Below are 23,813 nucleotides of genomic sequence, written 5' to 3' on the forward strand. Positions count from 1 at the left end.
GTTTGTCCATCATACTGTAAGTTTTGTGGATGAACATGTGACCGAACATATTCACACGTGTGCTTTCGCTAAAAAGAACAATAGACTAGGACCGTTCATGGCTCAGGTGAGAGTAGCCCAGATTGTTGGGCCTAACCCCACCTAAGTGTTAGCAGGCCTGATCCATATGGAACATCCCAATTCCCGTGCAGCGGACATCTCATTCTCAGCAAGTAATATTAATAATAAAAAAATAAAAATAAAACTTTTTTGATAAAAATCAGAAAGCTTTTATGCATTTCATGAAATATTTTATTTTTCTTTTTGAGATCTGATCTGAAATGTCATAAACTCATGGTCGTTAGTCTCAACTTTACAGGTGAAATGATTGGTTGGTGCTACAGGTTGCAATCAAATGGCTGAGATGAATTGTCAAAGACTCGTATTAAATACTTCATTTGTCCAATGTACACGAATAAAGATGATTTATTTTTTGAAAATTAGATCATTTTTAAAAGAAAATTGAAAAAAAATAATACATTTTGAAAAAAAAGGAAGAAATTAACATAGTTTATATATATTAGGATTGAGAAACACAACATTCAAACTTATCACTATTAAAAAATATGATATCTCAAAAAAAATTATAACCTAAGTTGTGTATAGAATGATAAAAGAAGAGAGAGATAAATAAAAAGAAGACATTGGTAAACTGGAGCTTCTGACCATGATATTATCGTTACCATTAAAAAAATTTTAATGAAATAAATCTAAGAACATCAAATAATGTGATCAATAGTGACCCGAGTGTATCATACTTGCAGTTCAAAGGTAACAAGTGGCTTACTACCTTTGACAATAATTATGACCTACTCTATTTTTGGTTTATGATATTTTTTAGTATCGTTAAACTTGTCTCATCGAAATCTTTTTTATAATATAAATAAGTGTGTAATAAGAGCTTCAATATGCTTTTGAATTTTTTTCTCTCTCTCCTCTCTCCTTATATGCTATTTATTCTATAATTGTTTTGGATGTTATATTTATTAATAGCAACAAACTTTAAAGTAATATTTTTTAATCATAACATGTAAAAATTATATCATTTCACCTATACTTTCCCACAGTATATTATTTTATCACTATTTAAAAAAAAATGCTAATAAATAAAAATAACAATAGATGACATCTTCTAATCCCTTGTAGCTATTCATTAGATGATGATGGCATATGGAAACAAGTTGAAACATTTTTAAAATAAATTAAAAAAAAAAGTTATTATTGTCAATGATAAATTATTTGTTATTAAAACTTTATTGTTTCTATCTTGGTGTGATGAAATGATGTCAACAAATCTCTTAAGATTCCAACAACATTAACTTGATTCATAAAATTGAATTTAATTCATAAAATAATTTAAAATTCAATCCATAATATATTATAATTATTATGTTTGAAATAAAATAATAAATCATAAAATTAAATTCAATTGTATTATTTGAAATATTTTTACTATAGTATCATAAGGATACAATTTTCCAAACAAGCCTCTACTCAAGTCATCTTTCTCTCCCTCTCTCCTTTTACATATTGTTGATTTTTGTTTAATCTCGAATTTAAATTATTAGTTAATGACTAATATTTTGTTGAATTGAAATTAGGTTTAAGTTATTTGTTAATTAGAAGCCTTATTGTGAAAAAGTTCATTTCTTTATAAAGAATTGATTAAATTAGGTCAAAGTTTTTTTTTTTATTATTATTATTTTGGAATATTATATATGAGGATTTGTGATATTTAATTGGAGATTATTGGGTTTTTCTTATATGGGTGTAGATATTTTGCTTGAAAATATATCAAAATAATTTTTTATATTTTTTATATCAACATATTAAAATAAAAAGATACTAAAAAAATTATTAATTTAATATTTTTTCACACAAGAAAAAACTATGGCAAATATAAGAATTTATTTAAGGCTATTCCAAACAACGGCAAGAGTACCTAATCTCTCTTGTCATCCAACAGGTACAGAAAGATCCAAACACTCAGTAAGAAGCATTCTTCTTTGCAAGAAGCCACATTCTGATTGGGAGGAGGAGACTGATACAATAGTATATATATATATAAAAAACAAGATAGAAAGAAAAGCATACGGTCCGTATAACGTTGTAAACTACTTTCTCAAGATTAGCTATAATTCATCTTGCGATCTTTACAAAAGTGAAAAAGACCATGTACATACACCTACAACATCACAACATGATGTTTCTGTTGGATTTTTCACAGGGATGCAGTGAAACAAATTTAAAGTTATTTAGGATTTATGTTAAAATTACTTGAATATTATATTTTTATTTTTTAACTTTAAATATTTACATCAAGGTTAGGTTATTACAAACCACAAGTTATCCAAGAATCTGATCTCTAATGGTAATCTACACAAATCACTAGTGAAAAATCTCTTATACCCTTTTAGAAGAGAGATTGATATACCTTAGAGTACTAGCTCTTTCTTTATTTTAAGTATTAAAGTAATATACTTTTTTCACCTCTTTTTTTATATAAAATAAAAAAACACAACGTTCTATTTAGAAAGAAACCTTTAAAAACCCTATAAATGTATAAATAAGTTTATTCAATCAAAGTCTTTACTTGATTTTTCTAGGTTTATAATTGTAATTTCCTGTATTAATTATATTCTAGTCCTTAATTTCTAAAATTTATTTACAATCAAGTTACACTTGATTAATCATTCTATTTTAATTTCTAACCAATAGTTCTTATGTATGTAATTTATTATGTTCTTTAATAAGTTAGCCCAAATATAAATTATAATCCTAAATAAAATAAGATTAAATAAATTAAACAACTAAATTTATTATCAATTCAATAATTGATTTATATTTAAAAATCAAATACAATATCTAACAATCTATCATGATCTCTCATATATTAGAAAAGTGATCTCCCATATATTAACAAAATCATAAATGATTTTACTTAAACTTTCAGTAACTAGTTTCTCTACGTAATTAGTTTCCATTCATTTTCGAGTATCTCTATTTTATTAAATCTTTTTAGTTCTCATCATTATAGTCATTCATTATTTAAATAAAATTTTGAAATTTATTTTCAAAACTCATTTCTCTTTTAATTACTCAAATATCTTTATATAATTTATATTATAGCTAAAATCTTCTGGTTTGTTACTTTATGACAATGTGATGTCAAGATCATAACATTACTTTTTATATAAAAAATAAGTTTAAGAATCACATGTACCACTATCACAAAAACCTATTCGTGGACGTAAATGATCTTTTCATATAAAATTTTCTTGTAGTCAGTTTTAAAGTTAATGTTATATAACAAACACCTACATATTAATTTCTCATACCTCATTTTATAAAAGCATATATTTTTTTATATATAAAAAAAAACATAATATATATCAATCTCAACAACTCTAATTAATATAACAATCTTAATAGAACATTAACAAGAACATTTAAAAACAATGCTTTGAAACAATAAAATTCTCATAATTATAACAACTTAATAATTTTCTTTGCAAAATATGTTTTTTTATCCCATGAACTTTATCTTTACTCTAGATTTATTAATTAAACATTAAATTCATTAATCAAATATAAATAAATATTAAAAATAATTTTTTTATTAATAATAAATATATTTTACATAAATAAATTCATTATTCCTTGTAGAACATATTCATTAACAGTTTACTCATAGCAGCGCTGCGTCCTCTTTTATCTCTTCAATAGGCAATTAAACAACCATGCCTTGAGCAATTAAGCAATCCCCAGTAGTTTCTTGACATCTTTCTGCAGAGAGTAACAATGACCAGGATCATATCAGTTACAAATTAGACATCCGAAATCAAATGTAGTAGCTGGATACGGGGAATGTATGGCGGAACCAGATCTTACCTCAATGCTAAGAGGGGAAGTAGTGGGAGCATAACGATCCACAACTTTGCCATCTTTATCCACCAGAAACTTGGAAAAGTTCCATTTGATGCTGTCCCCAAAAAGTCCACCCTTGCTGGACTTCAAGAACTTGTAAATTGGAGCAGCATTCTTACCATTCACGTCAACCTATACCGAAACATGCATTGTTAACCTAAAGATCAACATTAATTGACTCCTCTCCTCATGAAACTATATAATATGCTTAAATAAGGGAGACTTCAATCATCGAAAGTTCATCAAAAACTCAACATGAAATGGTGGGAAAATTTTGGCAGTCATGCGAGAAAGAAAATTGATTATAAATTAAGAAATCCATCTTCATCAGGCTGTAAAATCTCAGAGTTAGCATACCTTATCAAATATGGGATAGTCAGCCTTAAAGCGAGTACAAGCAAACTCCACTATTTGTTCATTGCTCCCTGGCTCCTGAGAACCAAACTGATTGCATGGAAAAGCCAGAATCTCCAAACCTGCATCAACACAAAGGCAAGTGATAAGAAAAAAGAAGGGGCATTACAGCAAGATGGCAATGACTTGCAAGGTTTAGCCATGCCAATCAGTTAGATGCGAAGTTGAACTTCGCAAAAAGTCATCAGAAATATACAGGCAAACCCATGTAGCAGCCCAGCTAGGACACTAATAGGGGTTCATATATTCCTAGAGCAGAAGCTAACTCATGAAAAAAAAGGCACATACAAGCAATAAGCATTGAAGTGCCACACCACAAAACATAAAATATAATAGAGGTTAACCTTGATCCCTGTATTTGTCATATAGCTGGGTCAACTCCGTGTAGTTTGAATTGGTCAAGCCACTGCACCAAAATTAAAGGTTAGAGAAGCAAACAGTAGACTCCTGTCTAAGAGATGGTGAAGAAGGATCCTCCTTCAACTGAAAGGGATTCTTCACCCTTATTTCCCAACTTATGAGTTCACTTCAACAAAGTGAGGAGTGAACCCACTGACGAACACCTGTGGCACACTAATTATTAGTCCGGGGAGTTTGATTGGAACTGAGTCGAGGAGCATTATCTTACAGCATAGTTATCCTTAAAAGAAATGGACATCTCCTTAATAAAAACCAGAAAACCCCAGTCTCTTCCCGTCAAGGACAGATGAAAAGGGAGGAAATGAATTACCATTGTGAAGCAACATTGACAATCAAGAGGACCTTCCCCTTATATATGCTGAGGTCAACATCATTTTCCCTAGCATCCTACAGTCAAGAGAGAACCAAGATATTATATATAAATATAAGTAGAACACAGAGGAATCATAGGTAATACATTAGATGGTTCTATGGTAACAGAGAAACAGCCAATAAGCCGCAAATCCACAGATTGAGATGTTCAATCGATTAAGATTAAAAGACAACCTCCATGATTTTTAACAGAAATTATGCTAGTTCGTACCACCTCAACAACCTTAAAAAATAAGACCTTCCTTGCATAAAAAACCATTTGAGTCCTCTTTTTTTCTCCCCTTAACTACAATTAAAGAGATCCTCTAAATTTCCATCAGCAAAACAAATGATTAGACTACTATTAAGCACCGTTCAAATCAAACAAACAAAAAAGGAAAATAAGAGCCAGTTATGATACCAAAACCTCAATATCAGCATCAAGCGAGCAAGTTTATTGAGAAAGACTGAGAGGAAAAACATATAAAATACAACAAAAAATTACCTTAACAGTGAAATCATGAACTGATTGAGCACTGGATTGGCTAGCCATTGAATGATTGAATCTCAAATAACCCAATAAAGGCCTTGAATTCTCTGTTCAGAGCGACAGGGAAATCAAAGAGACTGGTGAATTATGCAAGGAAGATAAAAGGGTTCGCTAGGAATTGAAAGATAAGAGCTTTGATAATAAAAATGATGCAAAGTTGAGAGTTTTATGAGAGATAGAGAATGCGAGAGCAGGAACAGAGCATCGAGAGTTTAAAGGAAAGAGTAGTGGGGCCCGAGATAGATGGTCAACTTTTGGGTTTGATCGGTAGGACAGAAGATGCTGAGGATACACGTTGTGGATGGATATGAATATACGTGGGGTGAAGTTCAGGCCAAGGGTATTGGACGGTCAGGATTGTTGTTCCATGGCGGTGTGAAACGGAAGATGCGGGTGTCAAAAGGTCTTCCAAGATGACTGTTTTTATTGTTTTTATTGTTTTTTTTTTTTTTTTTTTTTTTTTGTGAGCTTCAAATGTTCAGACGTGGGTTCTAATATTTGGCGGCCTGTGTTTCTAGAACAACATTATTTCGCTTTTTCAAAATCTGCCTGTAGTGGTTTGGTTCAAGATGATCATAAGGATATTCACACGGTTATAGAGAGGTGACGACAAGGCTGGCGCGCTGCCGCGTCACCACTCACGCAACAATAAATTTTTATTTTTTAATTATATTTTATATTTATGAAAATATCAAATTCTATTAAAAATCCTAGATAAATAAAATGTAATTTTAAAAATAATTTAATGCTTTTATTGTGTTTTGAAAATATAAAAAAATCAAGCTGCCATGAACTTTGATGAAAGATTGAATTACTCTCAATAATTAATTCATTAATTTTTTTAAAATAAAATGATCATTGTACTATTTTATGAAAAATGTTTTTTTTTATTAGTTTTTGTTAATTTTTAAATCGTTTTTTTTTTAAATTTCCAAACAATTATGAGCTTTCAATTAGGTTTATAATATATAAAATTCTTTAACATAAAGTGCTCGACGATTTTCTTTTCATGAAAAGAATAAACACAATATTCTTCGTTTTTTCTTTGGTCGAAACGAAGCTGTTAATTTTATATAAAGGAGGACTATAGAATAAAAAATCCAATACGTGTGCATGCCCGAAAAAAGAAGGTGAATATTAGCAAGCGGGTCTCATCAAGCATTGTATGACAGCACAGAATATTGACATTTTTAAATCAGATTCCGTGTGAAGAAAGAATGGTGTCCAGAATTTAAAATCTAAAATCTGTAAAATTGTTATCATATCATTTAAAATGAATTGTCTCCATTTTGTACACCCTTCATGGTATTAAGAAAATCAATTACGAAAGAAAAGAGGAGGGGAAAACAAAAAGCTGATATGAACATCATTGCATTCTGCTGACCCTCTCGAGCAGGGTGTTCACTGTTATGGAGAAAGCATCCTGAAACTTCTCAAACCGACAGCTTGAATCACCATACACCAACCCAGGTAGAAGTTCATACACGATGTACCTCCTCATATCATCTCTTTCCCTTGCAGAAATACTGCTTAGCCTCCCCACCACATTCACCTTCATTTGCCTCACTTCTTCTTGATCTATGAACACTGAGTATTTACCATGATCCTCCGGTAAATGCCATGGATATTGGTAATAAGCGGTGAAGGGATCGAAAAGCACCGGTATGCATCCCGAAACAAGTGAATCAAATACTGATTTTCTTGTTGGACTATCACCAGGAGGCTGCAAGCAGAATTCAGACTCCAAAAACAGCTTCGTGACTGATTCAGGCTGATCACATCCACCTGATTTACAATCCAGAAACTGGCATTTATCACTGCTTTTTGAAGTGCACTGATTGATCAATGTTGACCTTATGCTCTCGGGTTGATCAGGCCGCGCTGCTCCGGCAAAACTGACGAGGTTCTTTCGAGCTGTCCCGATGATCTTTTGCTGCCATGCAACAATATCGTCATCTGAATGAGGGTGAAAGAAGGTTGGATGTGGAATTGCAATGTCGTTGACTTCCCATGGTTGTCGTTCGATCAAGAGCTTTATCGGGTTCTGCATTTGCTCAAGCTCTAGAAATCTAGTGCCCCAGGAAGTATAATCCTTTCTCCTGAAATCCCATGAGATTTTTCCCAACACAAACACATGATCCGTGCCAGAATTTTGAACCCAGGGTCTTCTATGCTCGAGCCACTTCATTAGATCCATTGCCAAAGAGTCTTTAACATCACCAGAGACATTCTTGAAATGCCACCTCAGGATGTCTAGACCACCATAATATGGGACATAAAAGAGCTTTGCTTCACTTTCATTGTAAACCCTACATGGATGGGTCAGAATTCTTGAGTGAAATATTGGCTCCAATGAGTACTGATGGGTGTGATACCAGCCCTTTCCAAGGTCTGCTATTGGCTCCCCCAGCGCCTCGTTATTGAAATATTTGCAGAAATCTGTCCATGGCATCATGTCTCCACACTGACCTATCAGGTCCTTGTTGAATTTTGATGGAAGATCATAAACATACACCCCCCTCCCATCACAAGAAGCATGGTTTGTATTAGACATCCACGATCGATGCAGATGTAGTTGCTCCTTGACAGCCTTCTTGGCAATGGCAATCTCCTCGTACCTGTTTTTGTCTGTCCCATCTATCACGGCTGGAATCGAGTCCTTCGTGTAAACGTTGGCAACTTCTTTGATGTTGCCAATGGTGCTCGAACTAAGAGCATTGGCGATCTCTTTCCTATCTGCGATGGGTTCAGGAGTACTAGCGGCCTTGACATATTCTGCAACGCTACTGTTGGAGCCAGGACTAGCATCAATATCTTTGATATTGCTAGTAGAGCCAGGACTAGTAAAACTATTGTTGATAAGTGGAACTGGGATTTCAAATTTAGGCTGAGTACCGGCGGACAGGCAGTAAAGATTGTTGAGCTTCCGCGAGGAAACACAGATATGAACAATCTTGCCAGAGATAATGGTGGTGGAGGAGGACCACAGGTACACAAGAATCAAAAGAAGAATGCCAAGGGGGATTCGAGACAGAATTTTGAAAAGGAAAGTAGCACAGGAACAATGCTCATTTGTTTCTGCTTTTTTGGATGGTTTAGGTTTCCTTCTGTTAATGGAAACAGCCATTTTTCGGAAAGAAGGCTGCTAATCCATGGCTTTGATTCTGGTTTTCTACTAGGGGTAGGTTGCATCTCAACAACAATTATGCTCTAGTTTCGTAACTTGGTTGCACGTACATGGTAAGTGCCTAACTTGTATGCACGTTACAGTACATTGACATCCATAATTTCAGCACTACTATAAGAATATTAGATTCCATGGATGACCTAAATCCTGATGTGGATTGCTTCTATTTTTAGGTCAAACAAGAGGCCCATTTTAAAAATGAACATTCATGAGCAAGCCCCACCAACGTAAAACATGCCATTTGCACGCTATTGAATAGCTGTCCTGTATGATTATCAAAAGAAAAGCATGTCGTTTGTTATGAACAGACCATGTCACCATGGAAGATCAAACCCCAGTTTCTTACTAAAATTATCTTTGTTAAAGCAATTCAAGTTAACAAAAAATAAATACAAATATATATAAAAAAAGAAGTTAGGGTTTTCATTAATCACTATATTCTAAAATGTTCAATTTATATATAGACTAAACTGAAAATCATATTCTAATTTTAATAAATAAAACAAGATAAATATATATATTTCTTAACAGTACGATTCCCTTCCCTTCTATTTTCTCCTAATAACTGTTATTTTTCAAAATTTGGAGAGGAATGAGCAAACGAAATATATAGAATGAGCAGTTGTCTTCTATAAATTGAGTTCTTGGCAATGGCTTGTGTCACAAAAAGCTGCTTCTCCAATTGTAACTTCATCTGAATCTAGCTTAGTTTATATATATATATATTCACGTGGCTAATCCCCACGGGCCTTATTAGGTAACTGGCTTTTGGGATGAGCTTATAAATCAGATAAATCACACATGGTGATTCTATGGATTATCAGATTATCAGAGTAAAGTTCATTGGAAGTGGGAGAAGCAAAATGAAGGGCATCGAGAGGGTAGGAAACGTTAATCACAAAAAAAAAAAAATTGTTAGAACTGGGAAGGAAATGTTTTTGAAGCTTAAACTTCCACTTCATCAGAGGATATGCTGGAGCGGTAATAATAAAGAATGAGAGAAAGTCTGAATTCATAATTAATCTCCTACTATCCCTAAACATCTTCATGAGTATAGTACATCAGACAGTGTCTTTGCCAGATACAAATTATTCGCAGTCTACTTTAGCGATTACACCATTCATGGTCAATCCATTGTGAACGAGAAATGGAAAGGAAACAATACAAAGAACTAGAGTGAAGCACTTACAAATTCTAACGTGAAAGTGCGAGCATCCAGTTCCCAATTCACAGCATACTATCTGTCCGAGAAGGAAGCCGGCGAAAGAAGTTTATGGGCACAGACGGTGTCCTGTAGCGAAATCTTGGATGCCTCATCATGTAGAAGCCAGCCAAAGCTGCTATGACCTGAAATGGTGTCACAAATAAAACCAGAGCAGCTACGAGGCAGAATATAACAAAGATGGCAGTGGCGCGTGGATCGCGCCAGCTTAACAGTGCCTGAAATCGCTCTCCTTGGGTTGCTATATCCCCCAAAACTGTTTGAATCCTTCCAGAAACACTTCGTAACCTATCATACCTCATTCTGACCAGCTCAGGGCTCCTGCTTGTTGGGAATGTATCAAACTCCTCGTCAAGCTCATCAGGATGCACTACCTCAGCTTGTGAAATCTTTGTGTTCATATGGGGAGGGTACCTTGGTCGATATCGGTAATTCCAAATGCCTATCAGAAACATGTAAAGAAAAACTGTGGGCAGAATAAGTTCTGGGAAGCAAGCAAGCATGAGATAGAGCACATGAACAAGCACGGTAGTGATAGGATTCTTCCACATGCAAATATCCCCAAACCACTTTCCAGCTGCAAACAATCCTGAGAAAATTGTCATTAATCGAAAGAAATTTGCCTTGCTTCGGCGCATGCTCCAGAGGTGTGCATCCACATCTGACATGTACTCCACCACTTCCTTCCTAAGAGGAGGTTCTGCCCGACCTAATCGTAATGCCACTATATTGACAGCTTGGTGGCGAAGCATATCTAGTTGCATAACAGTGAAAGGCCTGATATAGTGCATTTTGGGTAGAAGTGGTCGTGAGTACTGATAAAGCATGTTCGCAAAAGATACGCATGTAAATCTGATTGCCAAATGCAACTCCCCCATCTTCTTAACTCCAGTAGGATGAAGAACCAGCAAGGGATAAGAGTGCGTATAAACACGCCCAGTTTCGAGTGTGGAGATGCGAATCCGAACCTTCCCAATCTTTAAATCCTTTCCACTTGAACCTTTTTCCCCAAGCTGGTTGTTGTCAAATACACCAACTGTAAGAACTGTAGCTGGATCAAAAACTTCCCATGTGTACTGCTCATTGTATTTGGGAGACAGGTTGTCAATAAGGGTGCGTGTCCGGACCCATTTGTGACCATACTTTGCAACACAGTATGTATCCGATGTACCCCTTCCATCTCGTGTTTTCATAGGATGGAGTCCTGCAGCATTTAAGATGCCAAGTTCCAGCATCCCAATAGGAGGCCTCCAAAGCTGTTTTGCTGTAGGACGAAGATCACTGCTGTAGTGAGTTGACTCGTCAAGAACATGGTATCCTCCATCTAAGCAGACTCGAAGATGGATACGGCTAGAGAACTTATCTTTCTTCAGCTGATCTACATCCACAGCAACTGGCTTTTCCAGGTTAAACCAACAAGAATGAATTATCCTATCGTCAGCACGCTTCTCCACAGAGCTCAACGGGATGATGGCCCTCCCAATTATCTCATCTTTGCCAGGACCAACACGATCCTCAACCGAAAGAACCAGGTGGTCTTCAAAGGGTTCAGCAGCAACAAATAAAAGATCCTCATTCCATAAGGCACTAAAAGTCCGAGCCTGATATGTCTTCGTTTTCAAAACTTGGTTTCCAATCTGTACCTTAACATACACTTCAGGGAAACGGTTCTTCTCTGATGGGACTAAGTCTTGTGCCTCAACAACGTTAACACGTACATACCACAACCTCGGTGCATGATAGACCTTTGAACGTATCACAGTGTAGGAAGCCGGTGTACTATCTACAGGGGTAGCTGCATCAGAATGCCAGGCATCAGGAAAGGCCTCGTCTGCTTGGGTTCCAATCCATACTGCAAGCATCAGCTCGCCCTTTATCTTCTCTCCCTTCTTGTCCTCAAGCCGATACCACTCTGGAGCTAGAGGACTATCTGGTGGGACTCGCAATGGAACCTCATTGATGTCAAACCTTATGAAGCCCACAAAGTCATCTTTAAGAAGATCCTTGTCCTTGATCACAACTTCTAAAACAGAAGCTTGCATCCGTTCCCTTGAAAAAGCAAACACCTGATTCCACTCTGGATTTTGCTTTTTCTCAAAGTGCTTTGTAATTCCTCTGTAGTTTCCAATTCTCACCTCAACAAATGGATCAAGACTTCCTGTAACATCCATAGCAGGAAGATCACGAGCTTTAACAACTCTCACGTACAGAAAGTACATCCTTTCAACAAGATCATAAGTGCTTGCAGTCTTGTCACCGTGAATAACCCGCCCCCCAACAACTCTTCCCCCACCAAGAAAGGGACTTGTCTCTTTAAGGGCATAGTCAACAGGTTGTGATGATGACGCAGAGTACATGCGAACTAACTTCGGAGGCTGTGTTTCCGCAGCTTTCATCTCGTCAGCCACGTACTTCGGTACATGATGGCTACTTGCTGGAGCAGAAGAATGATTCTGATGCTGATTTTGCTGGTGATTTGGGTTAGGAAGATGATGAAAGGTGTGTCTCTCAACTCTTCTATGAGGTACAGAATTTGTCATGGGGTGGACCACTGGAGCCTCAGTGTGTGTTAAGCCTGGATCCTTAGTTGGCAAAGATTCAACTGCAGGAAGTGGGGTAGAGGATTTGATGGATGCATCATCGGTAATGTAAACTTTCAGGCCAAGCTCTCCTCTCACACGTGAGAAAATTCCACGCTTTTCCAGAGGGTAGTGTAACACAACAGCATCAGAGCACAGTACAAATGAATTCCCAGTGAGGCAAACCTTACCAAGGAAGGACCTGGAGTTGGTAGCTCTGATGTTACAGTACACATGGGCATCAAGAGTGAGATAGTGGAGGTTGGAAGGGTCAGAGACGTTGAAGTAGAAACTCTCATTCCACACCGGATTGAGATCCTTTTCTTTGATGGTCGTGCGGAACCTCTGGCCATCGAAGTCGAGCTCTACAAAGGCACTGGATGAACCGTGCTCGTCTTTGGGCAAAAGATTGTGGGCACTAACCACTTCTACCCCTAGCTTAATGTTGCTCATCATGATGCAGAAGCAACGTTTAGCAAATATTATGAACTACTGGACTTCAGTCTATAGGTACCTGCAGTGCAGAAAACAACAAAAATTGTTTTTAAAAAACTGTGATGCAAATATAAACAAAGAAGAAATGTAATTTAGAAGCAATGCACAGATGAAAGAAAACATCAAATGAACGTAAGGGGCTAGGCGTGTCAAAGAGGGTACAAGTCAATAATCACGATGTGATATAACTGAAGCTGAACTTGGTAAATCTAATTGGAATGAATAATAATTTATGAGTTTTGACTAAATGATTGAATGGACTAGTGCATTTGAATTGTATAGCAAACAGAAGAACTTGCACAAAACTGGTTTCGTTAAAATGGAATTTTACAAAACTAAATTAAAACAGAGAGAAACATGGATCTGAATGCCAACCAATGACTTGGTAAATATTGCTACAGTAATGGCTATCCCTCGCGGGCAGCTCAGTTCACAGCAGAGCTGGTATATATATCAGCTAGAAAGTAAACCAACTCCAGTAATTCATAAAATCCCAATGACCAGCAACAATTCTAATATGTAACTTAGCTCTGTGTGCATCCAGGAGAATTCAATCATGAAAGCACAAAAAGAATTTCATCAAATCTCTTTTACATGCTTCATTAATTCCACCATTACTCCTAAACATTCATAAAAAAGAAACAGCAGAGATTATTTACCTCAGAATACCCACTTATTTCCCATGAATTCGAACCTTAAAGAAGCACTAATTAAGTGGATGAAGCAAACAGCACCAAGAGTACTTTATATCTTTGGAGCAAATTACCAACTCACTTTATTTTTTGTTTTCCTAACAACCCATTAGTTAGTTAACTTAAAATGCTCAAATTGGATGAAATCAAAGGAACTGCAATCGAAAAGGCAGACAAGTTGAACATTTTAATTAAATCGAGGCATGTGATAGACTCCCTACTGAAAAGATCTCAACACATGCAAGCAAGCAAATAAATAAATAATCAAAACAAGTACTCCACGGCATGGCATACAAGCTAACTACATGATTATATGATCGGTCCACTCTTTGAAGTTAAAGATCCTAAAAGCACGCTTAAGACACATGCCCTTTTCTTTCGATTCCATTTAATAATAATAATAATAATATAATAATACTTTGAGGAAATAACAAAAAGAGAAGCGATGACACTTTTGTTCCCAATTAAGCTAACAAAAAGAAGGAAAAAGGAAATTGATAAAAAAATCTAAACCAAGATCTTTTAGAGGAAAACAAAAATCAAATAATGGAAATCAGATCAAACTGAACCGCTTGACTCAATAAATAACGTTCTATTTTCTCGGCAACCAAACAGAAATTGAAACATCAGAGAAAGAGGTGCAAAATCAAAGAAGAACATGCACATATCATTTTTCATTTAAAAAGAAAAATGCAAGCCAGAGTTTGCTTCCCGGAGCTAATTTTTCCAAAAGAAAACAAACAGTAAGAAAATGAAACTGAGAAAGAAAAGGCGTCACTTCTTTAGACATACTTGGTATCGTCACTGAAAAGAAAGATAACTTTAGATGGCAAACATTTTCAAGCAATCATGAAGGTGTCTGCAGCTGCATTTAACTCACCGTCCATGAGAGAGAAATGCGGGTGATGTGGTTGGGCACGAGAAACTAGGAGGTAGAGAGGGGGGGGGGGGGGTGCAGTGCAGTTTTGAGAGAAAGAGATTTTATTAATTAATTGCTACGCTGCATGTGTCTCTTTACTGGTGCAGCAATATAGGAGAGCAAGAAAGCTGAAGAAGCTTCTATTTTTTAGTTTTCCCGGTATTTTCAGATAAATAACCCGCTGTTGGGGATTTCATTTTTGCTTCCATGAGCTTGTTTCTTTCTTTCTTTTCTTTTTCAGTGGTCCACTCCACTGTGACCAACTGCTTTGAATTTAGTTGTGTGCGCCCATGGATAAAATGCCAAGGGTCTAACTTGGACCGGCTTTGAACAATTTTAAAAATAATATCTTATGATAATACAATATATTCAACTGCAATTTTTATATCTATTTGAAAAATTAAAAGATAAAACTAACTTTTTTTAATCACTTGCCTTTAATCCTCTTGATTTTAAAACACGTTTGTTTTTATATTTAAAACTCTATTTTTATTTATTTTAAATGTATATTTAGCTTTAAAAATATATTAAATTAATATTTTTTATGGTATTATAATTTTAAAAATACAAAAATATTTTAATATATTTTTTAAATAAAACATATTTTTAAAAAATATTATACACTGCATTACCATCTACCTATCTTAGAAGCCACGATTCTTGCAATTTAGAGTGTGGTTGCGACTACTTTTTAAAGTATTTTTTATTTAGAAATGTATCAAAATAATATTTTTTTTATTTTTAAAAAATTATTTTTGACTTCATTACATTAAAATGGTCTGAAAATATTAAAAAATATTAATTTGAAGTAAAGAAAAAAATAAAAAAAATTTAATTTTTTTCAAAAACACTTTTAAAACGCAAAAAATAAACAGAATTGACTTATGTAAAAAATATTTTTAAAAAAAATTATTATCACACCCTTAAATATCCCCTATAACTTATAATCCTTAAAATAAAATAAAGAAACAAACATATTTATTAACACTTCACCTAAGCATGCCTGGGCTTTATAGTTTTGGGCTTGCAAGCTAAGTAATGTCACCGGTTTAGTGGGTTATTTTTTAAATGGCCTAGAATTTTTATATGTTTTATAATAGAATTGAGTTTAAATAAATTTATTAAAATAATATTTAAATTATTATTCAATTATAACATAGTTTTTAAATAATATAGATTTTTATAGTAATATTAATGATTATATACGAATCTATTTTGCTTAATTATTTTTTTTTATATAAAAAAAAACCCTTATGAACATTTAATGCACATAAAATATCTATAAACTATTTTTTGTGATAAGTTTTTTATATGGTTTTTCTCAATTTTATATTTTTTTTATATTTATCATGGAAATTATTGATTTTTTTTTATTCAAACTTTCTTCTAAGATTATGATAAGTCTTAATTTAAAAACAATATTTATTAAAAGAAAAAATTTTATGAACAAAAACAAAAACATGTGATTAAGAAAATGGAGTTTTGATTAGAGATGTGTATTTTTTACTCTTTATTTCAACTCAATATAATTTTTTATAATTTTTATTTTTTATTCAATAAATCATACTGCTATTTAAAAACATGTGTTTTTACGCACCCATTGTGTTGGGCATGCACCCCATCACTCCTATGGGCTTGGCTATCATATCATGTTCGAGCTAAATATGTTTGGGTTCAAACAATGTGTTTGAATTCATTTTTTATCTTTAATGAGCTCAGACACTTTATTTGAACCCAACACTTTTATGAGAATTTTTTCAAGACTCCAAGTTGATATCTTGATTTTTTATACTGATTCGATACATCTTATTTTAAGTAAAATACAACTTAGAATATCACAAAGAATAAAATTACACTTTAGTCCATTCTCTCCATAAAAAAAGACAATACTTATTTGCTACAAATAAATCATGAATTCTTCAAGCTTAATGTTCACAATCTCTTAATTATTAACATTTTTTTACATATATATTTTTAAAATTTATCTTTTAAAAATATCAGTGCACTTTCTCTTTCTATAAAATTAAGGACTTCGACATTTAAGAATTCTCATATCCATCAAAGAAAACCTTTTATATATGTCATTTATCATGATTTACCAAGTATCACCGCTCACAAATTATCAATTACCTGGGCTTTTCATATCACATTACTAGATATCTTAGTTAAAAAAATGAATAATAGTGCTTGAATTAAGAAATTAATCGATTATTTGATATACTAGTCTCATTTCTAAATATTTTAAAATTTGAGATTTATCAAGTTATCTGTAAAAAGGTTATATAAAAAATACATATTAAAAGGTGAGAAAAAAGTTAAATAGAAAACAATATATATATAAACGATGAGGTTTGAAAAAATATTTGTCATAACATTATATATAAAAAATAAAGGTAGAGGAATAAAAATTGTTAAGAGGGTAATATTTAAATGTTATGTGTTAATAGAGTTAAGAGAAAACATATCTTGAATGTTTGAGAAGAATTGAAAAAAATATGAATAATGGTAAATTTTGATAAAGATAAAAAAAAAAAAAATCAAAATCGAATATGATGATAAAAAAATCAACTAATATAAGAAAAAGAAGAATAAAACAATTTTAAATTAAAAAAAATGGAGAAGGACTTCAAATCTAAAAACTTTCATGTGACAAGTGTCATGAATTTCTTCGCCTCGACAAGGATAGTTTGATTTAAAGATGGAGGGTCTCGGCATGCGGAAATCTACGTGGAGGATCCTACCGTCCTAAAATAAAATAAATAAAAAACTTTACCAGATTTATTTAGTTTTTTGTATTTTAAAATTATTAAAAAATTGATTTTTTTTTATTAAAATTAATTTTTTAATATTTTTAATTTTTTGATATTTTTATTTTAAAAATAAATCTGAAAAATAAAAAAAATATTATTTCAATATATTTCTAAATAAATCATATTTTTTAGAGAGTAATCACTCTTGCACTATCAAATTAACTCTATTTATTGTTGGCCATAGCTATAAAATGCATGTTTATTTTTTTTATATAGAAATAGTATTTTAAAAAATTTAATTTTTTTATTTATAATTAAAATTTTTAATATTTTTGAATTATTTTAATATATTAATATTAAAAATAAATTTTATAAAATAAAAAAATATTATTTTAAAATGTATGTTGATGCTTTTAATAAACATGCAATAAAAAAACATGAATAGTAGATAGACCATCGATCACTGTGTGCAGGTCATGCTTTATATGGATATCTTGTTATTAATTAAATTAGATATTCACTCGACCATTTTGATGATAAAGGGTTCGGGTTGCTGTTGTGATTTTAAAAAAGTTATTTTATAAAAAATACTTTTAGTTGAGGTTAGTTTGAAAAAAATATATATTTGGTTAAAACTGTGGTTGAAATTGAGGTTGAATAAAAAGTAGTTTAATGTGTTTGGTAAAAAAATGCTTTTCAAATTGAGATTATAAAATAATTAATATATATATATATATATATATTAATGATTTTTAATTTAAATATTGTAGATTTAACCACTGTTATTATATCATGAAATAAATAATATTGATATCAAATATTTTTTATTCTTCCATTAAACTATGTGCAATGTCATTACATACGAAATCTATCCAACAAGGACTATATTTTTCATGGTTTCTTAAGCGCGCAACAACAAAAACTGAATTTTTTGTTACGTTATTAAGCGATTTCCTTTTAAGTTTTTGAATAAAATACAATTAAAATAAAAATAAAAACTGAATTTCTTTTTATGTAGTGTTATTAAATAATATTAAATACTAGTTTTTCAAGTAAAACACATTTTTTTAAAAAAATTTACAATTTTATTATGTACAAAATTCATTCGACAAGAACTACAGAAAAAATAATTTTTTGAGCATGCAATAAAATTAAGTAAAATATTATCAGGAATAAAATTGAGATTTCAATACGAGTAAATTTAATTCACCTTAAACTAATTTTTTAAAAAAATAATATTGTGTATGTTCACGTGAACAATGTGAGTAAAATCAATTAATTGCACTAATTTTTCAAGAAAAAAAAAAAACTAAACTTCTCGCAATGTTTTTCAAAAAAAAAAAAAAAAAAAAACTAAAACTGTAATAGTGCTTCTGCTTTTCTACCTTACATTTTACTGCTTCTCCAAAACATGTGGTGCGACTGAGAATTTGATGGGTCCCACCATCAAAAAACAATTTTTTCTTGTTAACCAAATGACATTTGGTGTGGCTGCGAGTGAACCTCACCCGCAACCATGTTACCAAATGAGCACTTCATAGTCTAATATAATAACAAACACATAAGAGTGATTAACTATATAATAGGTGGTTAGTAGTAAAAGTTTGGAATCAAAAAATTTGTTTTTCATATAATTTCATGTTTGAATTATGTGATTACTAACATAATAGCTATTAAAAGTTTACATGATTGTTAATTTTAGAATTTATAAAATTAGTTGAGGTATATGAAAGCTAATTTAAACATTTATTTTAATAAAAAAAAAGTAATTGAACAAAATTATTGAGGGTGTAGCTTAACTAAAATTTAGACGAAATTTCTTTCTCATTGTTTATAGGATTAACGGTAATACATAGCAGAGATTGCCACAAACCGAAACCCTTGTGTTAAACTTTACTGGGTAAAAATTTGTGACAAATGTGTGTTTTTCTCATAGTGTTCAAGTTTTGTTTATATAAATCAAATTGAGTTCGAGCGGAGCTTAAGAACCACAATAATGTTAAAGCTTGGTTCGATACGATCGTGCTTGAGCTTGTTCAGAAACAAATTAAAATCAAAATTTAAGCTTGTTAAATAATTTTATATTATCCTATAAAATATTTTTTTAAATTAAAATTATTTAAAATTAAAACTTGTACAAGTTCCCACTATTTTATAATTAATTTTTATTAATTAAAATGATGATAGTGATGTTTGAATTCGTAGTTATTTAGTTAACAAGGTGTTAATATCATATTAAATAATTATTTCAATCTAAAAACTTAAAAAATAATTTTATATTACTATGTGAACATAAAAAAAAAACTTAAATTTATATGATGGTGAAAAGGGTTTAGATAATTGAGACACAAGGGGACATGCCACTTTAAGATTTATAATTTTCACTAAATTGTCAGGTCCAAATTTAGTGCCCTGTTTTGTAGTTCTAAGGCTATTGGAACTCCGGTCCAGTAAAAGAAAGATTTGAGTGATATTTCTTCCTAAAAAATATATATATATATATTATTAACTTTCTTTTTTTCCCATCAAATTCCCCCTCTTATCTTTCATTCCCCCCCAATTTATGATATTTATCTGATAGAAAAAGAACATAAAATTGACAAAAGAATTAAGTTATAGACAGATTTTAAGAGTGATTAAAAATATAATATTTGAAACCATGAGGATTAATCAATTATTGTTGGTAAACTACAGGGACTTAGTTATAATTAACTCTTACAATATATGTATGTATGATAAGGTTTCAGAGCCTGAGATAAAACAGTGCAAAAGGGGGAAAAGGCTCTATCTGCTACCTTAGGACCTCACATCAACGATTCAACTGTAAGAACTAAGAATCAGAGATTTAGTGAGAGAGAGAAACTAGAAAATGAAGCTGAAAGTATATGCAGATAGAATGTCACAGCCATCACGGGCTGTTCTCATCTTCTGCAAGTAATTTTCTTTATTTCATTTCCCTTTGTAATAGGTTCCTCATGTACTAATTCTCACTGCAAGTTCTTGAACATGGTTTTTTTTTTTTCGGGTTTATTTGATCTGGGAATTGTATATTATTGATACAGGGTAAACAGGATAGACTTTGAAGAGGTTAGAGTTGACATATCAAAGCGCCAGCATTTAACTCCTGAATTCAAAGGTACTCTCAATCAAGTTGACCCCCTTCGGTGTTTGTCTATGTTCATGCTGTGTTTAGTTATTTGTGAATCGGGTCAAAAAACTGAGGCTTCTGTTGTTTATTAGCAGAATTGAGACCTCCCCAGATGGAAATGATGTTAATTTAAGTGTTCTTGTCGCTTAAATTGTGCTAGCAGAATTAAGTGTTTGTTGATTATGGTTTCAGAGATAAACCCTATGGGAAAATTGCCAGCTATAGTTGATGGAAGGTTCAAGCTGTTTGAAAGGTAATTTAAACACTTGCTTGCCTTTGTCATCTCTCACATTTTCGTTTCTGCAAATCTAGGACCCGAGTTTGTTGCTAGCCATTTTTTCCTATGATTTAGTTATGTGACCTGCACCATAAATTGTAGATGAAAAAGATAATTGGCACTCCCTTTTTCCGTTAAACATTTTAATTCGTCAAATGACTTATTGAATTATTGATTGTTCTTTGCAGTCACGCGATCTTAATTTATCTTGCCTGTGTATTTCCGGGAGTTGCTGATCACTGGTATGTAAAAGCTGCTTATCCAATGTAATTAATTTCTGTACATTTTGGGATATGGGTGGCTTAAATATAGGAAATTCTTGCTGGATAAAGAAATGAAATGGGTATTGGCAATGATATAGATATGATGTAAGCAGTGTTGTTCTTAACGCCCAAAAAAATGTGTTGAAAAAAAGCAAGGAACATGCTCCTGTCACTAAGGGCTCGTGACTATTTCTTGATCGGTTGTCTTTTGTTGTACCAAGGCAGACTTTGTTGATTGCTTTAATCTTTAAGATATGAAAGGAGAAACTGGACAATATTAGTATAGTCACTTTTCAATCTTTAAAAATAGACAACATTAGCAGGGCCGTTTTTCTACTTACTAAAACTTACTGGTTAAATGAATATGATTCTCACTGTAACCACACTGAAAAGGTGCTTGGTCTTGTCTAATGCAGGAACAATGTATATTTGGTTGACCTATGCTTTCTTATGCAGGATTTTTAGTATATTCAAAGACTATTTTGTTATTTTTTATTTAATTACAAGATTTACATGCCATGGCCAATTATAAACAAGTCTGCCTGTTCCCACTGTAAGGTACCCAGCGGATCTTTTCAAAAGAGCTAAAATCAACTCGGTTTTGGATTGGCATCACTCCAACTTACGCCGTGGTGCAGGTATGCCATAAAAAAATTGGTCTGAAACAATTGTGAGAATCATTATTTTGTACATGTTTAATTTGATTTTGCTGTTATGCTTCTGACTTGGAAATTGACATACAAACGGCTTATATTCCACTGGTTCTAGTTACAATGTTCCTGGTGACTTCCACTGTAAAGCTTTTGTTTATTTTTCTTTCCCACGATTCTGATAAGCTGGTGCTTTTCCATTTTATACTCCTTCTTCAGCTGAATATGTCAAGAATACCACATTAGCACCTGCCCTTGGTCTACCTCTGGATCCACGAGCAGCTGCTGAGGCCGAGAAAGTTCTGTTTTCATCCCTGTCAAAGATAGAGTCTGTGTGGCTTAAGGGAAGTGGCCGGTTCTTGTTAGGTGGAAATCAACCATCCATAGCTGATCTAAGCCTAGTTTGTGAACTAATGCAACTGGAGGTACATAGATATGACTCTTCGCTTCTATGATATAATTAGTATTGGCTATGTAACTAAAAAGAAACAAAGAAAGGGATGTATTGGCTGTGATAGAGATATAAATTCTTAGTGAGAGAGATTTACTCAGAGTTTTGGTATTAGGGTTTTGAGGCATGAGGACTTAATCAAATTTGAACACAAGGGAAATATCTGTGCTGCCTCTCTCCTCCCTATTCTTTTCCAACACCCAAAGACAGGCACACTTAATCTCACTGTCAGAACAGAGCAAGGTGCTATAGAGATGAACAAAACATGGATGTAGTAGTGTGATGGGTTATGTCTTCTAGGCAGTAGCCAGAAGTCCAACTTGTTTTTATGGACTTATCGCCTTATGTTTACTGATGCTGAAATGGGAATCTAACTCTGCAAGGAAACATTTCAGCTTCATGCTCTTACCTTGATTTTTCCATGGATGTAAAGGTTAATTACATCATAAATTTCACGTGTTTTTTTTAATGGCTGAAACGTAGAGCATAATTTACAGGTGTCTAGGATTGCAGGCAATACATTTTTTGCTCTTGTTCTTATATTAGCTGACTGTTTGGGAAGAAATTTATTTAAAAAACATAGATCTTCTATATTTTTTACACTTATTGAACTGCAAGGTGGGATTTTTTGTTGCTCTAAATTTACCTTGAAAGTCTTTCATATAATGCGAGGAAAAGAATCAAAGAAGTTGCCTCATGAAGGCATTCTCAAGTAGAACTTGTTTTTGGCTGTAGGTTTTGGATGAAAAGGATTGCAGCCGAATACTTTGCCCCTACAAGAAGGTTCAGCAGTGGATGGAGGATACAAAAAATGCAACAAGGCCACACTTTGATGAAGTGCATCAAATCTTGTTCAAAGCCAAAGTGAAACTGCAGAAGGTACGGTCAATGAGCACAAACAGTGAGAACTTGAAAACAAAATTGGCCTCAAAGATGTAAGAATTATTTTGTTTGATGTCATAAATATACATATGATAAGCAATCTGGGTTCATCCTGTAGAGGCTTCAGCCAAGAATGATGGTTACTACCCAAATGATTGGAGCAAATAATGGGTTGTGCAAGTAATTGTGACTTGAAATTTTTTGTAATAAAAATTTGGGCTACAAAGAGATGCTGTATCACAGACATCTGCAAATGCAATGGACAAAAAGCCTCATTGTGGAACTTCTTTTGAATCGAAAATTGTCACAGCAATTGTTTAGACTTGTCTGCTAAGTAGTAGTTATTTCTGGTTGAAATTTGATCCATGCTATCTTCAAGTGTTCTACTTCTAGAAACTAGGAGTACTATGTTTTAGTCCATGACACCATATATGTTTTCATTCTCCCCGAGGGTAATTCTCAATCATAATATCGTAACTCTTTGAGTTCTTGGCATCTTTAACTTGCTCAATCTTCATTCCGTGAAGTAGCCACAAATCCAGAGAGATCATAACACAATGATCATAATGTTATTTGTATGCCAAGAAACAGCCAACA

At 32.9% G+C, this 23,813-nt stretch overlaps 4 protein-coding genes across 5 annotated transcripts; 1 reads left to right on the forward strand and 3 right to left on the reverse strand.

The window, feature by feature from the left end:
• Positions 1-3,634: 3,634 nt before the first annotated feature.
• Positions 3,635-5,904, reverse strand: LOC118033682 (probable phospholipid hydroperoxide glutathione peroxidase). The gene is made up of 6 exons (XM_035038761.2): positions 5,657-5,904; positions 5,111-5,187; positions 4,725-4,786; positions 4,324-4,442; positions 3,931-4,098; positions 3,635-3,825 (listed from the first exon to the last, which is right to left on the reverse strand). The coding sequence occupies exons 1-6, from the start codon at positions 5,702-5,704 to the stop codon at positions 3,793-3,795; spliced, it is 507 nt and encodes a 168-aa protein (XP_034894652.1). The 5' UTR covers positions 5,705-5,904; the 3' UTR covers positions 3,635-3,792.
• A 1,027-nt stretch (positions 5,905-6,931) lies between these two features.
• On the reverse strand, positions 6,932-8,828 carry LOC118033681 (xyloglucan-specific galacturonosyltransferase 1). The gene has a single exon (XM_073408462.1). The coding sequence runs from the start codon at positions 8,826-8,828 to the stop codon at positions 7,068-7,070; it is 1,761 nt and encodes a 586-aa protein (XP_073264563.1). The 3' UTR covers positions 6,932-7,067.
• A 679-nt stretch (positions 8,829-9,507) lies between these two features.
• Positions 9,508-14,806, reverse strand: LOC118033680 (multiple C2 domain and transmembrane region protein 7). 2 transcript variants are annotated; one of them, XM_073411323.1, is made up of 2 exons: positions 12,881-14,806; positions 9,508-12,712 (listed from the first exon to the last, which is right to left on the reverse strand). In XM_073411323.1, the coding sequence occupies exons 1-2, from the start codon at positions 13,143-13,145 to the stop codon at positions 10,116-10,118; spliced, it is 2,862 nt and encodes a 953-aa protein (XP_073267424.1). In that variant the 5' UTR covers positions 13,146-14,806; the 3' UTR covers positions 9,508-10,115. The 2 variants fall into 2 exon arrangements, with proteins under 2 accessions (XP_073267424.1, XP_034894649.1); XM_035038758.2 differs by having other exon boundaries at positions 9,509-14,806.
• Positions 14,807-20,301: 5,495 nt separating this feature from the next.
• LOC118033679 (glutathione S-transferase T1) lies at positions 20,302-23,536 on the forward strand. The gene is made up of 7 exons (XM_035038757.2): positions 20,302-20,479; positions 20,608-20,681; positions 20,886-20,946; positions 21,159-21,212; positions 21,792-21,871; positions 22,103-22,308; positions 23,070-23,536. The coding sequence occupies exons 1-7, from the start codon at positions 20,415-20,417 to the stop codon at positions 23,271-23,273; spliced, it is 744 nt and encodes a 247-aa protein (XP_034894648.1). The 5' UTR covers positions 20,302-20,414; the 3' UTR covers positions 23,274-23,536.
• Positions 23,537-23,813: the final 277 nt, after the last annotated feature.

This window comes from Populus alba, chromosome 1 (assembly GCF_005239225.2).
Source record: "Populus alba chromosome 1, ASM523922v2, whole genome shotgun sequence".
Classification (NCBI taxonomy): Eukaryota; Viridiplantae; Streptophyta; class Magnoliopsida; order Malpighiales; family Salicaceae; genus Populus; species Populus alba.

Coding starts and splice junctions, on each gene's coding strand:
- LOC118033682 (XM_035038761.2), bottom strand. CDS start 5,704: ATGGCTAGCCAATCCAGTGCTCAATCAGTTCATGATTTCACTGTTAAG. Junction 4,443..4,724: donor TGACAAATACAGGGATCAAG/GTTAACCTCTAT, acceptor GTGTTGATGCAG/GTTTGGAGATTCTGGCTTTT. Junction 4,099..4,323: donor ACTATCCCATATTTGATAAG/GTATGCTAACTC, acceptor GTTTCGGTATAG/GTTGACGTGAATGGTAAGAA.
- LOC118033680 (XM_035038758.2), bottom strand. CDS start 13,145: ATGATGAGCAACATTAAGCTAGGGGTAGAAGTGGTTAGTGCCCACAAT.
- LOC118033681 (XM_073408462.1), bottom strand. CDS start 8,828: ATGGCTGTTTCCATTAACAGAAGGAAACCTAAACCATCCAAAAAAGCA.
- LOC118033679 (XM_035038757.2), top strand. CDS start 20,415: ATGAAGCTGAAAGTATATGCAGATAGAATGTCACAGCCATCACGGGCT. Junction 20,480..20,607: donor GCTGTTCTCATCTTCTGCAA/GTAATTTTCTTT, acceptor TTATTGATACAG/GGTAAACAGGATAGACTTTG. Junction 21,213..21,791: donor CCGGGAGTTGCTGATCACTG/GTATGTAAAAGC, acceptor TCCCACTGTAAG/GTACCCAGCGGATCTTTTCA.